This window comes from Epinephelus fuscoguttatus, linkage group LG9 (assembly GCF_011397635.1).
Source record: "Epinephelus fuscoguttatus linkage group LG9, E.fuscoguttatus.final_Chr_v1".
In the NCBI taxonomy this organism is placed as follows: domain Eukaryota; kingdom Metazoa; phylum Chordata; class Actinopteri; order Perciformes; family Serranidae; genus Epinephelus; species Epinephelus fuscoguttatus.
In genome coordinates, this window is record NC_064760.1 from 20514607 (window position 1) to 20533515 (window position 18909).

The window sequence follows — 18909 nt, forward strand, 5'->3', positions numbered from 1 at the left end:
ACAGCTGTGAAGTACTACCTGTCTGATACACGTGAAGAAATTAATGCATTTAATGCTTAGTTTTAAAGAATTAATTGTTAGAGATGATTTTAAATACATACACAAATCTTAGTCTTTCCAGAGAGTTTATATAAGCTTATGTGGTGACGTGTATTAATGGAGCCTGCTTACAGGGGTTTGGATAAAATAACTCGTCCGGTGTTGTGGTATTATTCTGTCACAACATAGCAACATAGTTTACATAACAATTATCCACAAATGGCTGACAAATGAAAAAATAAACTGTAAAGCCACAAAGTTAAGAGTAAAAAAACTGCATGAGATGCAAACATTTTATGGGTGAAAGTGAAACACTAACATTTAACTTATTCCCATATCATTAACAAGGCAAACAGACATATACAACTGTGATACCCAACAAATGAATAAAAACCACAATATGCAATTAACATGAATTACAAGGTCCAGGAAAAGAACAAATGTGATGTGAGTACATCTTTAAAATAAATTAGAAACAATCACATTGACTAAAAGCGCTAATTTCAAAATCCTTTAATATCGACTTGAAATTCCCCCACAGTGATCAGCTCTGCCAGTTTCAGATCCTTGTGTAGATTATTCCAGAAGGAAAAAGAAGCATATTTAAAAGCTTTTTTGCTGAGTTCTGTTCTCACCCTTGGAACCAGCATTTGTAGAGTATTATGAGAGCAAAGGCATTATTGATTTTGGTTTCTATACATGTATGTAGACAGATAAGAGGGAGCCAGGCCAGGAATATCTTTACCTATAAAAACCAACCGATGAGAGAGCCTGCGGACATACAAAGATGGCCGTTTAGCAGTGTCAAACAGAGGACAGTGGTGTATGCGATTTTCACAACCAGTAAAGAAGCGCAAAGCACAATGGTACACAGTGTCTAACTTTTTTAGACACTGGTCAGGGGCATTCATGATTCATGATGAGGTGTTTTGTCACTGTCTCTGATTCACCATAACTGTGACATAATCTGAAGATTTTCACAACACTTATTAAATTGCCATCATCAGGGTGCATTATAGACTGAGTCAACACTAAAGGGCTCTGTGGCAAAATCAAACATCTCTGTGGCCTTGCTGACCCCCTGTTCATGGCAATTTGGTTAAATATAGAGTCCTTAGAAGATGTCAGCCTTCTATCATGTGCTTAGTTAACCAGATGTAAAAAATATTTATCTTCAGTCAGATCAGTGCAACATGTACCTTTTTAACTGCACGTTATGTTTGTGTTAATATATTATTTTCTTTTTTCTCTTTTTGCAAACAGGAATATAGTGATTACTCTGTTGAAAACAAAGAAACTGGTTAAAAAAATTACCATTCGAACTTTTAACACAGCTGCAATTGACAAGTGATAATGCAGGACCTACCTCATTAAGTATGTTTATGCTTTAGTGTTGACACACTGTCAGTAAGGGACCTTTGTGGCAATGTCTGAGTGTCATTCTTCAATGGTGAGGACAATTTTGTGTTCAGAAATATCCATGTTTTTTGTTGTTCTTGAGGTTGTCTTATTTGTTTTTAATAATATGATACACAGTTCAGCAACCTTTACTATCAAAAGAGACATTTTGGGCCAAAAAAGAAAAAATAAATAAATAAAATAAAAATATAAATGGCGCTGCAATACCTATTTGTGCCTTATAGTGTCAGCAAAACAGCCTTTTTAAACTGAGTTAGCCTATAAATGTTCCTAATAGGTCTAAAAGAGTATTCATTAATATGTTTTACAACAAAGTAGCTCCTTTGCAGGGGGCTATTTATAATTACTCTGTATTTAACTTTGCAGTGTTAATGGTGAAAACGAACCAATCTGTCCACTCACTATAAAATTCTCTATTTTTCTCCAAGACATTTTATCTTTTTTTTTGGATTTGGAATCAATAGCCTGCCTCACTAAGGAGACTGAAGACTAGCCATCACTACTAAGATGGGGCAAATTTTAGGAAAAGGCAGCAGGCTGTAGATGAATGACACACATAGATATCCCTTTTTATTTGGTTTATAGGCGATAACTTACTGGATTGTCTCTCAACATGTTAACGTATGTCTCTGTTACTATACATCTGTCTTTATTTGAAACATTTACAGCAAGAATATTGGATAATGATAAGAGAAGGGGTTTCAAGACATGCTGTTCATCTGTTGCACTTTTAATGCTCTCTGTAACTGCAGTTAAATGTTGTGAACTATCCTATGACTAAAGATAGAAGGAAACATCCCTGTTCATTGCTACAAAGACAAAAATAATAATTCTCTAAAAGAAACATTTGCAACAAGATGATGCACAATTTTCACAATTTACTTTTACTTTCTTTTTACGCTTCACGCTTCTGTAACTATTTTAGAATCTTACTTGACTTTATGAGTTATAGTTTTACAATGCTATGATTTTATGAATGAATTCTGTTTTATGTTTTATGTATTCTTTCTATGTTCATGTGAAGCACTCGGTGCTTATTCTGCTCTTATTGTAAAGCACTTTGTATGCTGCTTTACTTGTATGAAAGGTGCTGTATAAATAAAGAATATAATTAGTAGTATTTCAGATTGTGACTGTATTTAGGCACTGACAGGTTACATGTTATCTACATGTAGTACACGTACTGCGCCATTAGAGGCCTGATGAATTTGTTGACTGTCTATCCTGCTGTTGCGGAACCAACGTGCAGACGCAGAGTTTACACGGACCCATTTCGGATCCGTTCCATATGCTAGCTAGCATCTCCTAGCTGGCAGTCAGTGCAGTTCAGCTGTGTGTTGGATGAGGTGTGGTGGACAGAGGAGATGTGGTCCTTTTTTGCCAGGGATCCTGTCAAAGACTTTGCTTATGAAATTCTCCCAGACACCCAGGAGAAGTCTGGAATATGGACTCTCCACCGCGGGAAGCGAAAGGTAAAAGACCCGCCGATGGTCCTCCGCTAACGGTCACAGTTAGCTTCGGTACGGAGGCCTCTTAGTTAGCCGGCTAGCGTTAGCGTCAGTGTCTGTTCGCTCCTTTGATGTAGCTTTAGACAAGATGCTCGGTGTTATATTGACGTGGCTATATGTCAGGCCTGTCAGCACCTTACTCGTCTTTCTAGCTGAATGAATGTCACTGTGTATTTAATATTTTTCGGCCTCTTTTATGTACCGATAGTTTTCGCTGACGAAGTGAGCTCAGGCTTTGTTTACTCCGAGAGACAGACACGTATTTCTCGCCACGTCACCTGGTTTTGGCGGAGTTATTAACTGTTACCGCAACTGTTTTCACACTAATGTTTTATCCTATCAATAAAGGCACCGTCCCCCATCACTGACAGCACCTCACATTAATAACTCTCCTGATTATAATCGCTGAGTAGCCCAGTCTGTACTGTCAGTGTCATCATCATCACTGCTGGGCCGAATACAGACAGCAAAGCACCTGCTTCCGGTTTCCCGTCATGTTTAATGGCATTTATTTAAATATGATGTGGTGATATGATGTACTGTATTTGTGTTTTTATTTTCTCCACTCCTGCTTGGTGATATTACACAGCAAAATTAAGGTAACCTGTTTAATAATAGCACAGGCTAAGTATGTGAGTGTCTCATTTTACCCCAACCTGTGTGTGTCCTCAGACCAATGGGGAGCCAGTGTCTGTGTTCCTGTACGAGGTAGCACAGGGGACAGAGCAGCAGACACAGCTAGCCAAGGCTGCCTTCAAGCGTATGAAGACCCTGCGGCACCCTAACATCCTGGCTTATGTGGACGGATTGGAGGTACGTGTTTGTGTGTTTGTGTGTGTGTGTTTTGCACCCATATTTAGCTCTGCACACTCTCTCATTGTTTCTCATGTTCAGAGGGAAATGTTGTTCAACTTGTGTAGTGTCATTCCTCAATATAGTGAGTGGCTTTGTTTTGTCATATAATTACTGTCTCATTTCCACCATCTTGCTTTTCTCTGCATGTTCACGTTCAGACAGAGGTGAGTGTGAATATGCCGCTGTAGGTCTTTAATACGTGTGCAGTAGTTATAGTGAGTTATGTGCTACTCATATAAGCAGATTCTGTTTTATCAGTTTTGTGTGCTCAACAAGAAAAAGAGATACTCCAACACATAAGAGCATCTATTGCATGTCTTGCCAAAAACAATGAATTGATAATGTAGTATGTTAAGGGAAATGTGACAGTTGATTGTCCGTGTTTGTTGGTTGTATACTCATAATGCTGACGATGCTTACTGCCTGAAACTCAGCAGCAACTGAGTTGCCAAGCTAATTAGCTTAGTAGAATTCCACCCATTAATTCACTGTAAATGCTACGGTGTGCAGGGTTGCAGCGATATACAGGTTTCAGGGTATACTTCCAATTTCATTCCTTTAAGGACCAGTCTGACTGATAATACCATAAATTCTGTAATATCATGATACCGTGACACTGCAAAATTTTCTGAGACTGTTATCACACTGTGAAAATCTCATACCATTGCAACCCTAGCGGTGTGTTTTTAATGCTGTGCTGTAGTATAGTAGGTTTGGGTAATAATTCAGTGTTAAAGGGACAGTTTTAATTTTTTGAAGTAGGTTTGTATGAAGCACTTATTCCTAGTCAGTGTATTACCTACAGTAGATGGCGGTCAGCATGCCCGTGGTGTGAATAAGCAGGTAAGAGTTCTGCCACAGAAGCTAAGCGGAGCTGCTGTGAATGTGGGCAGCGGGAAATCAAATTTTAACCACCTTAAAGAAAAGGCCCACCCAAAATAAATATATTTAGAATATTTTCACCATTTTAACTTGCTTTCAGATAGCCCTTTTCTTTGGCACTACATTTTCACATCAACAGATCTGCGTTCTTTGTTGTTGCTGTTACAATCACTCATCATTTTTAGTTTCTTGTATTTGTTGTCTCTTCCATTAATAAAGTCTGACCCAATCAGCTGATCTGTAGGTAATGCTCGGAATCTGAAAAAGTACCTCATATAACCCACTCTAAAAAAAATCAGAACTATGCCTTTAACATTTACTACCTTTTATAACATCTGTTGTGAAGAAACAATAATGTTTATTATGAAGTGTTGTTATATAACATACACAGATAATAAGCACTAGGTCACATATATCCATTAGTGTATATATAGTATAATATATATATGTTTTTATCATTGTGGTATTATTTTTAAGACTCATGTAGCTGTTGAGTATTTTTGCAGTGAAGCTGGTACATTAAAACATACACAATAGTAAGCTACACATAAGATGATAATTAATTTTGCTCATCTGTTTCACAGACAGAGAAGAGCCTGTACCTGGTCACGGAGCAGGTGACCCCCCTGGCAGTCCACCTGAAGACCCAGGCAGAGAAGGGTGGATCTGGGGAGCTGGAGGTCTCCTGGGGTTTGCACCAGATAGTGGTAAGGACAGAAAAGAGCATCATCTGATACTTTCAGGGGAATCATTTCTCTTTAAGCCTGTACTCCACTTTTTCCATTTCCCTCCTCCCACAGAAAGCTTTGAGTTTCCTGGTCAACGACTGCCACCTGCTCCATAACAATTTGGGTGTTTGGGCTGTTTTTGTGGATCGAGCTGGAGAGTGGAAGCTTGGGGCTCTCGACCATGTGGTCCCTGAGCAGGGTGACCCAAGCGGGGTCTCACTCCCTGCCCCCAAAACTGTTTACCCAGACATGGAGAAATATGACCCACCAGAGATGTCCAACAGCAGTGGAGAGAAGTGGTAAGAGAGGGTTGTAAATGTCAAATTGAGAGAAGTGAGTTGGAATAAGAATAATATGTTACACAGGAAGAATCCGGGAGCAGCAATAAAATATTTGGACAAAGTGCAGAAATTACAGAATGAAGAGGCTCATAATATGACTTTTTAGATACCAGAGTAAAGTGTGGGTGAAATAGTTTTCATTAGAAACTTTTGTATTAAACCGTGTGCCTGTTTGTTGCAGGGCAGGGGAGGTGTGGCGACTGGGCTGCCTGATCTGGGAGGTGTTCAACGGGCCACTACCTCGCACATCCTCCCTGCGTTCACTAGGAAAGGTACGACACCTTGACCGTTCCTTTGTGTAATCACTGCACCGTTGTCATTTATTCCATGGCGTATTTCCACTACAATATGCTACAGATACTTCCTGTTGTGCTGATAACAGTTAATAATTAGATGTACATTATGCTCATGTAAAGAAGAAGTATTGTCAAATTGAACTTGAGAAGAGTTATCAGAAACTTGTGAATGAGACGCATATGTTCCTGGTAAGTTGCCTTCAAGCAAGAAATTGAACCTCCAGTTGCGTCATGGTTTCAGTGACTGCTAAAAGGAATCTTTTGTTTGTGACATGAAGCAGTGTTGTTCACAGAGTTCTGCTCTCTCTTGTTTCCTCTTTGTGCCCACAGATCCCAAAGGTCCTGGTCCCTCATTACTGCGAGCTGGTGGGGGCTAATCCCAGAGCTCGACCAAACCCAGCACGCTTTCTCCAGAACTGTCGAGCCCCCGGAGGATTCCTCAGCAACAGCTTTGTGGAGAGCAACCTTTTCCTGGAGGAGATACAGGTCTGCAGAGTTACATAAAGACATGTATAACTGTGGTGTTTGTATGAGTGCCAAAATCAAATCGAAATAACAGTATAATAGATTTTAATTCTAGTGGAGTTTAAACTTTGTCTGTATCCAGATCAAGGAGCCAGCTGAGAAGCAGCAGTTCTTCCAGGATCTGAGTGAAAATCTGGACTCTTTCCCTGAAGACTTCTGTAAACACAAGGTCCTGCCTCAGCTGCTGACTGCCTTTGAGTTTGGCAATGCAGGGGCTGTTGTCCTCACGCCGCTCTTCAAGGTGAATCCTTACCCTTTACCATGACTGTTATGCCTTGTTGAATATCAAACAGTGTATTACAGCATCTCCAAATATCTCTGATCATTTCCAAAGTAAAACATAAACAAACCAAAGTGCAACATGATTATACTGGCCCATGTGAAAGTCACACCTCTACACACTTTTTCCCTGATCTCATCTCCCTCTGTTTGTCTGTCAGGTGGGCAAGTTCCTGTCAGCAGAAGAGTACCAGCAGAAGATCATCCCCGTTATCGTGAAGATGTTTTCTTCCACGGACAGAGCCATGAGGATACGACTGTTGCAGCAGGTATTTAAGGCTTGTCGCTTCCCGCACCCATATCCTGTTTTGCGTCATCTGATCAGCTCCTCTGATTGACCTTCACACTATCTAGAACAAATATTGGCCAACAACAATCGCTGGCCGATTGATCGGAGCATCATTATTTGGGGGTGTTCGATTTATATTCCTTGCTTCTCCCATACTCTGACTGGACCGGAGATAGCGAGTTAATTGCTAATTGTTAATTGGAGATATCTATTCAACAGCAGTGCTCATCATTTAAATACATACAACGAAACACTGCTTACTTCATCTGGCCACTGAGAATCTCCTGCAGTCATTCAGCAGACATGTTGGTTGTGATTGTGTATAGGATAAAATATAAATAGAGCAAGAAATTATATCCCCATCTATTGTTTTAAAGTGTGTGTTAAAGGATAAAAAGCATTTCTTTGCTCGAACATTTTTCCTCTCTGTCTCAGATGGAGCAGTTCATTCAGTATCTGAATGAGGCAGCAGTCAACTCCCAGATTTTCCCCCACGTTGTTCACGGCTTCACAGACACCAACCCTGCCATCAGAGAACAGACTGTAAAGGTAGTGTGCAACTTTAAACACAACCCCAAACCAGGAGGTGTTATCACAAATAAGTTGTGCACCACATGTTGTCAGCCTGCTGTAGCCGTGACTCTTCTCTGTTTCTCCCCCTCACCCTCTCAACAGTCCATGTTGCTGTTGGCGCCCAAGCTGAATGAGACCAACCTGAACCAGGAGCTGATGCGTCACTTTGCACGGCTGCAGGCCAGAGACGAACAAGGCCCGATCCGGTGTAACACCACCGTCTGCCTGGGCAAGATCGCCTCCTACCTCAACGCAGGGGTAAAGTATACCCACTCCTAACGCTGTGGAACTCTTAATTTATTTATCGGGGGAAAAAAAGAATCTGTTTGAATGAAATATTTTTGTTATCCCTCTCTTCACAGACTCGACAACGTGTTCTGATTTCTGCCTTCTCACGAGCCACTAAAGACCCCTTCCCAGCTTCACGCTCTGCGGGTGTGCTCGGCTTCGCTGCCACACACAACTTCTACAGCATAACAGAGATCGCTGGCCGCATCCTGCCCACCCTGTGTGCCATTACTGTTGACCCTGATAAGAGCGTCAGGGACCAGGTACACATAACTGATGCAGAATTGTGACCACACGGTATTTCTTATCTTATGTATTTTACACTTGACTGCAATCATTGCTGTGAAGATAAGAAAACAGTTTGCCTCTGCCCAGATATATATCCACTCAATGTCTATATCAGTAATATTAAGCTTGCTATTTATCAGCACAGTGCCCCATTCCTGTTTAGTCCTTATTAGATAGTAAAGATGGAAAAGAAAGATAGCCAGATTCAAGCTAGTAGTTAATAACATATTCCAAAAAAACAGGCAAGAACCAGGCAGTTATACAGAAATGAGACAGGAGTATTGTCATTTAACAGCCTCAGCAGTAACACAAGATGTTAACGCTGCATAAGACGCACCTGCCATTTTGTCTGCCTTGAGTTGCAGAACAAGACAAGCCAGAAGGATTTTTTTTTTTAGATTCAGAGGCCGATCTTTATTGATTCTTCTTGCAGTGAGACAAGCAGCGGGTGCTGCAGTCACACATCAGAATGAGGGAGCACAGCAATATCTGTTCACTTGTTTACAGCTAGTAGAGAGAATGTAGTCAGTATTATTTAATAAAATAATTTCAGCTTCTTTGCACAAAAAGGCACAAACATGTCAGCAAAATGTCAGCATCATAGCTCGTGACTCTTTAGACACTTCACAACCCAAACTGGATCGACTATTTTAAAACACGGTGATCTGAGGTGAAATTGTTGGATTAGTCAGAGAGGTTGGAAGTGTCACATCCAAGGATCAGCTTTAGAGTTTAAATTGCTTCTGATACCATTTGCTTTTACTCAGGTTAACCACCTCTGTCAAGCTAGAAAATTCTGATGTATTTCTAGTTAAGATGTCATCTCCTCTCTCTCTCTGTCAGGCGTTCAAAGCCATCAAGAGTTTCCTTTCCAAGCTGGAGACTGTTTCAGAAGACCCCACTAAGCTGGCTGAAATAGGTGTGTAACACACTGCTCTGAGCTGCAAACTCTGCTCTCTACTTTAATTTGTCGTTCAGCAAGGAAACCAGTGACTACATGCTACATGTTTGTTTTTTATTGCTCAATTTCCAGGGGAAACAAAAAAATCTTATGCAACTGATTCAAATATCAGGAGCAGAATAAATAGACACATTTCTTTTAGTTATATCTCTGAAATTTTAAAACCGTAATCTTGAAATCGTCTCTCCTGTCGGCCCCACAGAAAAGGACGTAACATCAGGCGCTCAGGCTGCAGGTGCATCTTCTAGCTGGGCCGGCTGGGCCGTCACTGGCATGTCCACGATAACTTCTAAGCTGATCCGAAACGCTCCAGGGACAGAGGGGGGAGCGGCAACTGAGGTTAGCGAGGCCGCCAACACCACCAGCCCTACCAGTGCCACTGATGGAGCACCTGCACCCGGTAGGGTTATCATATTTGTTTAGCTTGACTCTTATCACATTGCTGGACTCACAATGAACAGTTTTTTATTTTTTTATTTCACACATTCTCCTCCCTTGTGAAAACTTTGTGCCTACATAACCCATGATGCAACTTGGCTGCAAACAGTTCAGCCAGGGATTCAGTTGTGTTATGCTGGTCAGCTAATGTAGCCTCGAGCTGTTACCTTCAAGCAGAAATGAAGAGCAGGCTGCAGAGGTCTGATAAGCTCACTTTCTGTTGCCTCACCTCCAGATTTCTTTCATTTTCAAACTTGTAGTCTTCAGCCGTAACCGACGACGACTCAAAAGACATCACCTGAGCTTATGTATGAAATTTCATGCCACAGAAGGCCTCATACAACCATTTTCACATTTGATTTGTAGAATCGGTGAAGTTCCCCTTAAAGAAGTCCTATATATGCCATCTGAAACCATATCTCTTGTTTTCTTTCTGTCTGTCGTTCAGAAAATAAAACTCCAGAAGCCTCTGTGACTCACCATGCTGCCTCTAGTCGTGCCAACCAACCACAGACTCATGAAGCGACAGACAATGATGATGAGCCAATAGGAGATCGCTGGGATGACGAGGAGGACTGGGGAAGTTTAGAGGTATGAATGCACCACTTTTAATTGAAAGAAAAGAATATGAATTATGATACACATGTGTATTTGAGATTATGTGTAATAATATTTGTATCTGTAATTCATAGGAGCCAGAGAAAGCTCACACTGAGACGGATGACTGGAACACTGACTGGTCAGGAATGTCATCATCCAAAAAGAAGGCCAGTGACAGATGGGTATGAGCCCTTTAAGTTGGATCTGTTATACAATACTGCCATTTGTACTGTTAACACTATGATTAATGCTGCTAACACTATTGATACAGTTGTCACTACTACTGAGAGTAATCTTTTATCATCTCTCTAATTTCTAGGTGGGCAAGTCGTCGTCCTCCGTGGCGGAGAAAAAGCAAAACGCTGACTGGAGCAGCTCAGGCTGGGACGCCGACGACAGCTGGTCCAACGAGAAGGACGGACAGGGTCAGAGCTCCGCGGGTGAGGAGGGCTGGGGCAATGACTGGGGGGACGAGGACACGGACACAACCTTGGCCGGTACGACGCTCCCCCTGCCCGAAGGAGTGCGGTTAGCCAGCGAGTACAACTGGGACAGCAGCAGCTCAGGCAAGGCGGCCAATCAGAATGATCTGTTCGCCAGCTTGTCCCAGAGAAACACAGCCGGAACTGCTGCCACCATGGTGAGAAAGACTGACACATTACTATAATGTTGATTAGATTGTAAATTGTGAATCCTTGAAGTCATGAAACAGAAAAGAATTCAACAAAAATCTTCGGAAAATAGGAGTAAAAATTCAGCATCATAACTGATCCATTTTACAAGTTTAAAGTGCTCTACCTTTATATTATACAAGTGCACAGACGTGAGAGTGGAGTCGATCTTCTAATTTAACTCTCAACAAGAAAGCAAAAAAGCTTATTTCCCAAAATGTAAGACTCTTCTGTTAAATGAGGTAAAAATACTGCTCTCTCTTATGAGAAGCTTATCTTTAGGTCAAGAAAACACGGCGGTGAAAGGAGACTGTACAAGCATGTGCATGTCCGGTGATGTGTGTGTTGTGTTTTCTCTTTGTCAGACTGGAGATGGTTGGGCTGCAGAGACAACAGGAGACTGGGGGGCTGAGGAGAGCTGGGAGTCAGTGGACGGGAACCAGGGTAAAGAAAACCTTCGTTCTACTAACGTTACATAAGGTCATGTGACATACTTCACCTGTGTAGTATGCCAGCATGTACACTATGTTGTTAATAAAATAACAGCAGTCTACTGCCCCCCTAAATTCTGTTTGAATAGAGTTGAAAAATGCTCGGCAAGTGGGACAAGGGAAAAACATTTTATTATGGCTTCTTGAAAAGTCATGGAAAAGTTTTGTCCATGAAAATTTTTAGTAACCCTGGAAACGGTTTTATTGGTACCATTCACAACTTTTGACAATGGAAATGTAAAAATAACTGTTGTAATATGTAACAAACTGAACTGCTTGGTGGAAATGAGGCTAAACTGAACGCCTGTGAATTGAACTGTCTTCATTGTCAAGCAGGTCTCAGCAAAGCCGAACTGTCCAAGAAGAAACGGGAAGAGAGAAGGAAAGAGCTGGAGGCGAAACGGGCGGAGCGCAAAGCTGCTAAAGGTCCTCTCAAACTGGGCGCACGCAAGCTGGACTGACGGGGATTCGGAGAAAGATTTGAGGGTGGGGATGGAGGACAGCAGTGAATGGACCCAGAGTGGTGGATGGAGGCTTGACATTCCACAGAGGACCAGACAGAAGTGTCAGCAGTGAGGAAAATACTGTGAAGAGTCAGAGGGAAACGTTCCTGTTGGACAGAAGACGACTCCCAGCTTTGGGATTCTCTGTCTGTCCTTATTCAGGAACCGACAGAGGGATGAAAAAGCAACAGTCCAGTGCTTTACAAGTGGAGCTGAGACAAACACAGAGACAGAGCAGTGATGAAGCAGCACAGAGCGGCGCTCCTCGCAGCCCGAGCTGATCAAAATGTCCCTTTTTTTAAACACATAACTCTTAAACCTGCAGCTGTAAAGTAAATGTATATAAAAAGTGCATCTTGTCTTAAAATGACACAAAGAAATGACTTTTTTAAAGAACTGAGAATATATATATATATATAACAGGATATCCAACATGTATTATTATACTGAATGTTTTTCAGTACACACACACACACACACACACACACACACACAGTGGATATGAATGTTTTAGTTCAGCTGTCACTAACTAACAGACTTAAAATCGACCCATGCATGCCCTGTTGTATTTGTGTGGCCTAACAAAAGGTTTCATGGCACAGAGTTTACTTTGCACATTCAACACTGTATTTTACTGAACTGACCCAACAGATGAAACGTTTGGTTTCAGATCTGTAAATGTGTGACATGCACTGCAGACGCATGATGGAAACAAGAAGTTAAATTGATGCTGGTGAACTGGTTTCAAGGGAAAATCAATTTATGTGTTTACATGCCTTTTTCCTGTGTGTGTCCTCGTAGTGCTGTGGTGGAGGGGTGATGAAATCAAAGGAGTTTTATTTTGAAATCTGAAGGAGCCTGTAAGATCCTGCAGATCTCACTGAAACCTTTGGGAAGTCAGTTGACAGTACTGGGTGTAATCAGGGTAAAGGAGTCCCCGAAAAAGTTCTTTTAACTCTTTTCTTTGTGCCTTTATTTAATAAACAGATCTGCTCTGTAGGATCACGTCCAACAACTTCAGTTTCATGAGAACATTTCAGTCTGATCTGTCTTTCTCCTTTCAGTGTAACCCCCAGATCTCCTGTCTGTGTTGGATGTGCTATTGTTAGGTTTGGTGTTGCTCACCGTACATGATGCTGTACAGACACAATCAGCAGTCATCACCATTGGAGCCAATGTCCAGGTGAGGGGGGGTCAGGTAGAGCTGTGTTCAGCTCAGGTGGACTGAGGAAGACTGGATGCAACCTTTTGACAAGAATCCAAATGATGTAGCATGAGCTGTTCTAAAAATAAATATAAGTAAAAAAGTATGTTTCGTCTTTGAATTAAAAGGTTGGAGTTGTCTTTTTCTCAGCAAAGGTGTGAGCTAAGACTAGTGAGTTGTCGTCAGGAGGCAGGATGTATGTATGCATGTAAATGGTAAATGGACTGCACTTGGATAGTGCTTCTCTAGTAATCTTTTCTGGTCATCGGACCACTCGGTGCACTTTAACATTACCCATTCACACACAATCACACACTGATGGATAAGCCATTGGGAGCAATTTGGGGTTCAGTATTTTGCCCAAGGATACTTTGATATGTGGACTGGAGGAGCCATGATTGACCACCCATTCTATCTCTGAGCCACAGCCGCCAGTATGTACTATGCCCCAATTACAGTACAATACGAGCAATAGCACAACCATTTGGCTCGTGCTCTTACAGTTAAGGTTGAAGTGCGTGTGATTGTTTATACAACCAGTGAGACTTTAAAGATAAGGATAAGTGCTATTGTGGAAGTGAGATGTTGTAGTCTTAAAGGTCCAATGTGTAAAATTTAGGGGGACGCATTGGCAGAAATGCTATATGATATTCAAAACTATGTTTGCGTCAGTGTATAATCACCTAAAACTAAGAATCCTTGTGTTTTCATGACCTTAGAAGGAGCCGTGTATAGCTACATATGGAGCAGGTTCTCTTGCACAAAGTCCACCATGTTGTGGAAGTTGTTGGGGAAGTTTCAGTTGGTTGAAATGTTGCAGCCTCACCACTATATGCCACTGAATGCTACACACGAGACCAGTGGAGTGACAGGTTAAAGTGCACATGCTTGTTTATAAAATAAGTGAAGCATTTGAGACATGAATTGCTTCAAGATAGGAAAGCAAGATGTCTAGTCTAGTCTAGTCTAGTTTTTTTTCCCAAAGGAGAAGACGGGTTTGTAGGGTGTGAATAGTCCTTTAAATTTTTTTAACAGTTTTGTTTCAAGGGAATTAAAGGCCTATCCCATATAAACGCCTGTCCCATATTTGAGCATGGTAAATTCAGTGATTTAAGCAAATAGTAGCCTGAGAGATTTATGTGAGGGGACACTATGACATCACACAGGATCACACAAATTATTCTTTATTCAAAATAATTACAAACAGTTAAATGTCAGAGGAAGACAAAGTGTTGAATAAGTTCAGTCTTCATGATCCACACTATAAACTATAAACAGCAGGCTGTAGTGCATTAGACTTTACAGAGCTTTACTGTTAGGTGCAACCACTAAGTCATCATATTAGCTTATTTTAATTTTAATTTTTAAATTTTTAATTAATTTTAATTTAATGTAATATATTCTCCTTGTCTAGCTAATTTTTTTTTTAGAAAACCAATTAGCAGCAAGGCAATTTATCAATAGAAAAGACCCCCCGACCTGTCACACCCCTCACAGTCCAAAAAATTATCTACATGTCATCAAATCTTATTAAAAAGTTTAAACACATTTCATCTTGGCAGCTTCATTAGTGGAAACACTGTTTGTTGTGCTTATGTGTTTTCTGTCAGTACAAATTTTAAAAAATTTGAAAACAACAGGGCCTTGATCCCGAACCAACCAGCTTCACATTGTTATTCAAACCAAAGACGGCATGAAGGACACATGGAGGTAAAGTCGAGAAGGCGAGACACAAATCAAATTTCTGGCTAAATCTCAGATGTGAATTAAGGAGTTTTCTGTGAGTGATCGTATTAAGTATCAGTTTAGCTTTGCTGGTGATCTGTTCATCAAGCCCCTGTAACAGGCGAGACGGGACGTCCATCACTGCGTGTTCTTGTTTTCTTTCTTGCTGCCTCCAAACAGAGCTCCTGCCAGAGCCACGATACCCAGACCCACCACTGCAGCCACGCCCGCCACCATGACAGTTTCTCCTGCTTTACGCACCTGCAGGGAGGAACAGACGCCTTTAGTTAGTGAGCAGAGATATGATGAGTCTTCTTCACATTCAAAACTCCATTGGGATGACTGTTTTCTATATATTCCATTTTATTATGAGGGGAAAAAAACAATCCCATCCATGTGCCTGAGGACTACAACTAGCGGTTGTACGTCTCCACCAACCAGCTAAGTTGCAGTTTACATCCATGTCTGTCCAGACTCACATGTAGCCAGACAGAGGACAAAGGGTGCGTTCCAAATTGCATACGTTTTCTTTTTACTTTTAGTAGACACTACAGCTGCCCTTATAAAGCACTTCAAATATGGATGTTGCTACAAAGAAGCTACATCTTCTAAAACATGGAGGCTTCACACACGTCTTAAACCCGGCAGCACACGAAATCTATGCAATCAGCAGTTTCAAGGTGGACACCCAAGATTAGTGTCTGCAATTCAGTTTCAGACAAAATGTCTCCCCTTCTGTTCCTGAGATATGATATCAAATAACAGCCAGAAATCATTATGACGTCATAGTGACCTTTGACCTTTTGGAAGTAAGTGTCATCACTTTATCCTGTTAAACACTGTGTGAAATTCTGTCATAATTACTGTTTGTATTCTTGAATTACAGCCACAAACATGTTACAGTGACCTTAACCTTTGACCTTTGACCACCAACTCCTAAACAGTTTATCCTTGAGTCCAAGTGGACGCTTGTGCCAAATTTGAAGATATTCCCTCAAGGCCTTCCTGGGATATCACATTCACGAGAATGAGATGGACAACACAGGGGAGGAGGCATAGAACTGTCTGTATATCAGAAGCTACAAAGAGCATAATCAAGTATTTGGTATCTATGAACTCACAACAATTTGAATATCAAAGATTTACACACACATGCAGTGTAAAAAATCAGATGGAAGACAATAAATAAAGACAATGTGAACTTCTTCCTAATTTAAAAAAAAAAAATCCTGACTTTGACGTACCAGATTTCAAAACTTTCGACCAATCAAAACAAATGTGGCATTTTTCCTCATCATACTAAATATAGTCTCTGGGCACAGCTGGGTTGTTTCATGTTTTTTGTGTTTTGTTACTTGTGCAAATGAACTTGACTCATGACAGATATCCACAAAAGACTAACTTAGGCCCACTGACCTGCCGTGACTCTGCTTTTCCGTAGCGCAGCTCGTTTGCAAAGTGCTCACAATTCCCCCTGAAGACGCAGTATGGCAGCTCACTGCCCACCAGCGCACAGGCTTCCCTCACAATGACGTGAGCAGGGCGGGGCCTGTACTCCTTGTCCAGGCCATTGTTGATTTTCCACTGGTTGGTTCCCACCACATCCCACAGCTCCTCTTTCTTTACCATGGCCTTCTCAGTCAGGACAGACATCATACTGTTGGCGCCTGCGCCCGGGACCTCAGCTATGAATAAGACAGCAACGGACATGACATGACATGTGTTAGTTTATGCTCTAAATACTGCAACACATTTTATGTTCTGTGAGTGGATTATGAATCAGTTCAACCAAACAAATAATCTGAACTGATACAGTGCTCTGAAAAACTACATGTGACAGTCCATGTGAGCTGTTTTTGTTCCCGACTGAGACGGGTTAGTATTTGGGGGACAGCTGTGTGTGTGTGTGTGTGTGTGTGTGTGTGTGTGTGTGTGTGTGTGTGTGTGTGTGGACTCACAGGGTGGTGCCAAGTGGACAATGAAGCCATCACCAACATACACAGCCCAGTGCTGATAGGAGCCCCGGAAGATCTCAATCAGGTCCCCGAGCTCTGGTTTCTCATCGTACTTGGATTAGAGCAGACAGAATAAAATGTTTGACATTGCAACAAACTGTTTGGTAACAGCTGCAGCACATCTGAATCTGATTGTTGCTCACAGCAACAGCAAGCAAGGCTGAGAATGAAATTATTACCGACTTAGCGGTGGTTCCAAAAAGAGGAGCAGCTTCAGTAGTGTGGAATAAACTGTGACGTCCTGAATGTTTTATGAACAGCCCCGGACTCTTTAAGAGAGTTACTGCTCAGAGGGAACTCATTCAGCGGCTCCTCTGGCAGCAGCACAGCGTCTCTCCCTCTACTCTCTCGCTGTGCACACACAAGAGTCGGTGTCGTCAAGTGATTTTGTCATAAACGTCTGGTAATGTCAACCTACGCGATGCTTATGGCTCGACAAAAAACTACATATATGTGAATGTGTGACAGTTGTGGTATCATAACAGCCTGTCACAGGTTACAGCGTGATGATTAGAGGAGAAATGGCAGAGCACAAAGGTCCAGGTGGAGAAAAAACAACTCAGTCATTCAGGATTTTGCTAAAAGAGAAAATCACCTGTTGATTTATATATATAGATCACAGGGAACATTTTTTGTATTTGGGAGCTGTTTAAATGTGTAATTTGTGGTAGATTTTATTTTGTTGAACCATTAATATTGTAACAGAATCTGAACCTCACTCTGAGTTACTGTTGTTGTTCACAAACTAAAGAAATGAGAGATCATTTTTGTGAAAGAGTTTTACATGTCGTCCTATGTTCTTAAATTAATAATTTAGTTTTTTACTGATTTATCATATCGTCAAGAATATCGTTATCGCAAAAATACCCTGAAATATCATGATGTTATTTAAGGGCCATATCGCCTTCCCCTATTCAAGAACACATGCATTTTTGCAAAAGCTTTACTTTTGAAAACTGAACTCTAAATAAAATATGCTGTCTTCAAAGCCGGACTCCAGTGATTGATGCATAATTTCTGAGCATACGACTGGATAAATGAGACTTGGATTATACTGCACAAGTTGTGCGAGACTTTAATCAGATTTTTTGATATTGCTGTTGTTAAACCTGGTCCCAATCAATAAATCAGTATGAACGTTTTCTGCAAAGGTATGCAAGACAAACAGATTTTTCTTCACAAATTCATGGTAACGCAACATTTTGTGAGTGAAGTGCTGCTTTAAGCGATAATTTCCTTACCAGTGTCGGGGCCATGTCGGTGTTTCGTCTGCAACTTTGGACTGGTTTGACTTTCAGGGTGACTTCACTGCCTGCAGGAACAAATGATTTTATAGACCAAATATTAGCAGACAGTTAAAGTAAAAAAAAAAAATTACATTCCCCTTGGTCATACTGTATCTGTGTGTTTAGATAGATAGATAGATAGATAGATAGATAGATAGATAGATAGATAGATAGATAGATAGATAGAACTTTATTGATCCCAAACTGGGAAATTCTTGTGTTACAGCAGCAAGTAATCAAACAGTTGTCTATGCTTGTTTGCTCTTGATTTTTTTTTATACTGTACTTAATAAAATGATGTGCCATTAACATTCTTGTGTGATCACTCCTTGTAATAGTAATCGGGGGCCATATTCACAAAGCTTCCTCGTACATAGAGTTGCTCCTAGTGACAGATTCTAAGAAAATTCTTATAATTGTGACGTTTTCTTAGAATTTCCCCTTAAAGTTAAGACTAGATCCTGGTAAAGATAAGAGTTATTCACAGAGCATCTTAGACCTTAAAGAGCTCCTAAAGTGAAAAACTGTTAGGGGCAGGGAGGAGGAATTTTAAGAGGTTTAAGAGTTTCTGAAGCAGAGGAGAAAATGGTGGAAATACAAAGAGGTCAGAGGAATATTCTTCAAACACTGGATGACAGTGAGTAAATGAAATGCTACAGATGAGATCCTGCCAGGATAATGTTTGTTGTTGATCTCATTAAAGAT

General features: G+C 41.0%; 2 protein-coding genes across 3 annotated transcripts in view; one reads left to right on the top strand and one right to left on the bottom strand.

Annotated features, from left to right (window-relative positions):
- The first annotated feature begins 2728 nt into the window (after nt 1-2728).
- Nucleotides 2729-13284, top strand: scyl1 (SCY1-like, kinase-like 1). 2 transcript variants are annotated; one of them, XM_049586202.1, is made up of 18 exons: nt 2729-2930; nt 3639-3779; nt 5288-5410; nt 5504-5730; nt 5954-6044; nt 6399-6554; nt 6676-6834; nt 7034-7141; nt 7597-7710; nt 7837-7992; nt 8097-8285; nt 9154-9229; nt 9474-9671; nt 10158-10300; nt 10402-10491; nt 10629-10949; nt 11346-11424; nt 11805-13284. In XM_049586202.1, the coding sequence occupies exons 1-18, from the start codon at nt 2823-2825 to the stop codon at nt 11930-11932; spliced, it is 2607 nt and encodes an 868-aa protein (XP_049442159.1). In that variant the 5' UTR covers nt 2729-2822; the 3' UTR covers nt 11933-13284. The 2 variants fall into 2 exon arrangements, with proteins under 2 accessions (XP_049442159.1, XP_049442160.1); XM_049586203.1 differs by having other exon boundaries at nt 2730-2930; nt 11808-13284.
- A 1062-nt stretch (nt 13285-14346) lies between these two features.
- Nucleotides 14347-18909, bottom strand: part of LOC125894848 (phospholipase A and acyltransferase 3-like) — a 6131-nt gene continuing 1568 nt past the window's right edge. The window contains exons 2-5 of the mRNA XM_049586490.1: nt 18160-18230; nt 16862-16970; nt 16320-16588; nt 14347-15164 (exon numbers count right to left, since the gene is read on the bottom strand). Of these exons, the coding sequence (XP_049442447.1) occupies nt 15042-15164; nt 16320-16588; nt 16862-16970; nt 18160-18174 (516 nt within the window). The 5' untranslated portion in view covers nt 18175-18230 and the 3' untranslated portion in view covers nt 14347-15041. The remainder of the gene's footprint in view (nt 15165-16319; nt 16589-16861; nt 16971-18159; nt 18231-18909) is intronic.

What these genes read in the sequence shown, in the direction of transcription:
- scyl1 (XM_049586202.1), top strand. Translation starts at nt 2,823, where the DNA reads ATGTGGTCCTTTTTTGCCAGGGATCCTGTCAAAGACTTTGCTTATGAA. An exon ending in ATAAGAGCGTCAGGGACCAG is followed by an intron (nt 8,286 to 9,153) that starts GTACACATAACT and finishes TCTCTCTGTCAG; the next exon opens with GCGTTCAAAGCCATCAAGAG. An exon ending in TGATGGAGCACCTGCACCCG is followed by an intron (nt 9,672 to 10,157) that starts GTAGGGTTATCA and finishes TCTGTCGTTCAG; the next exon opens with AAAATAAAACTCCAGAAGCC.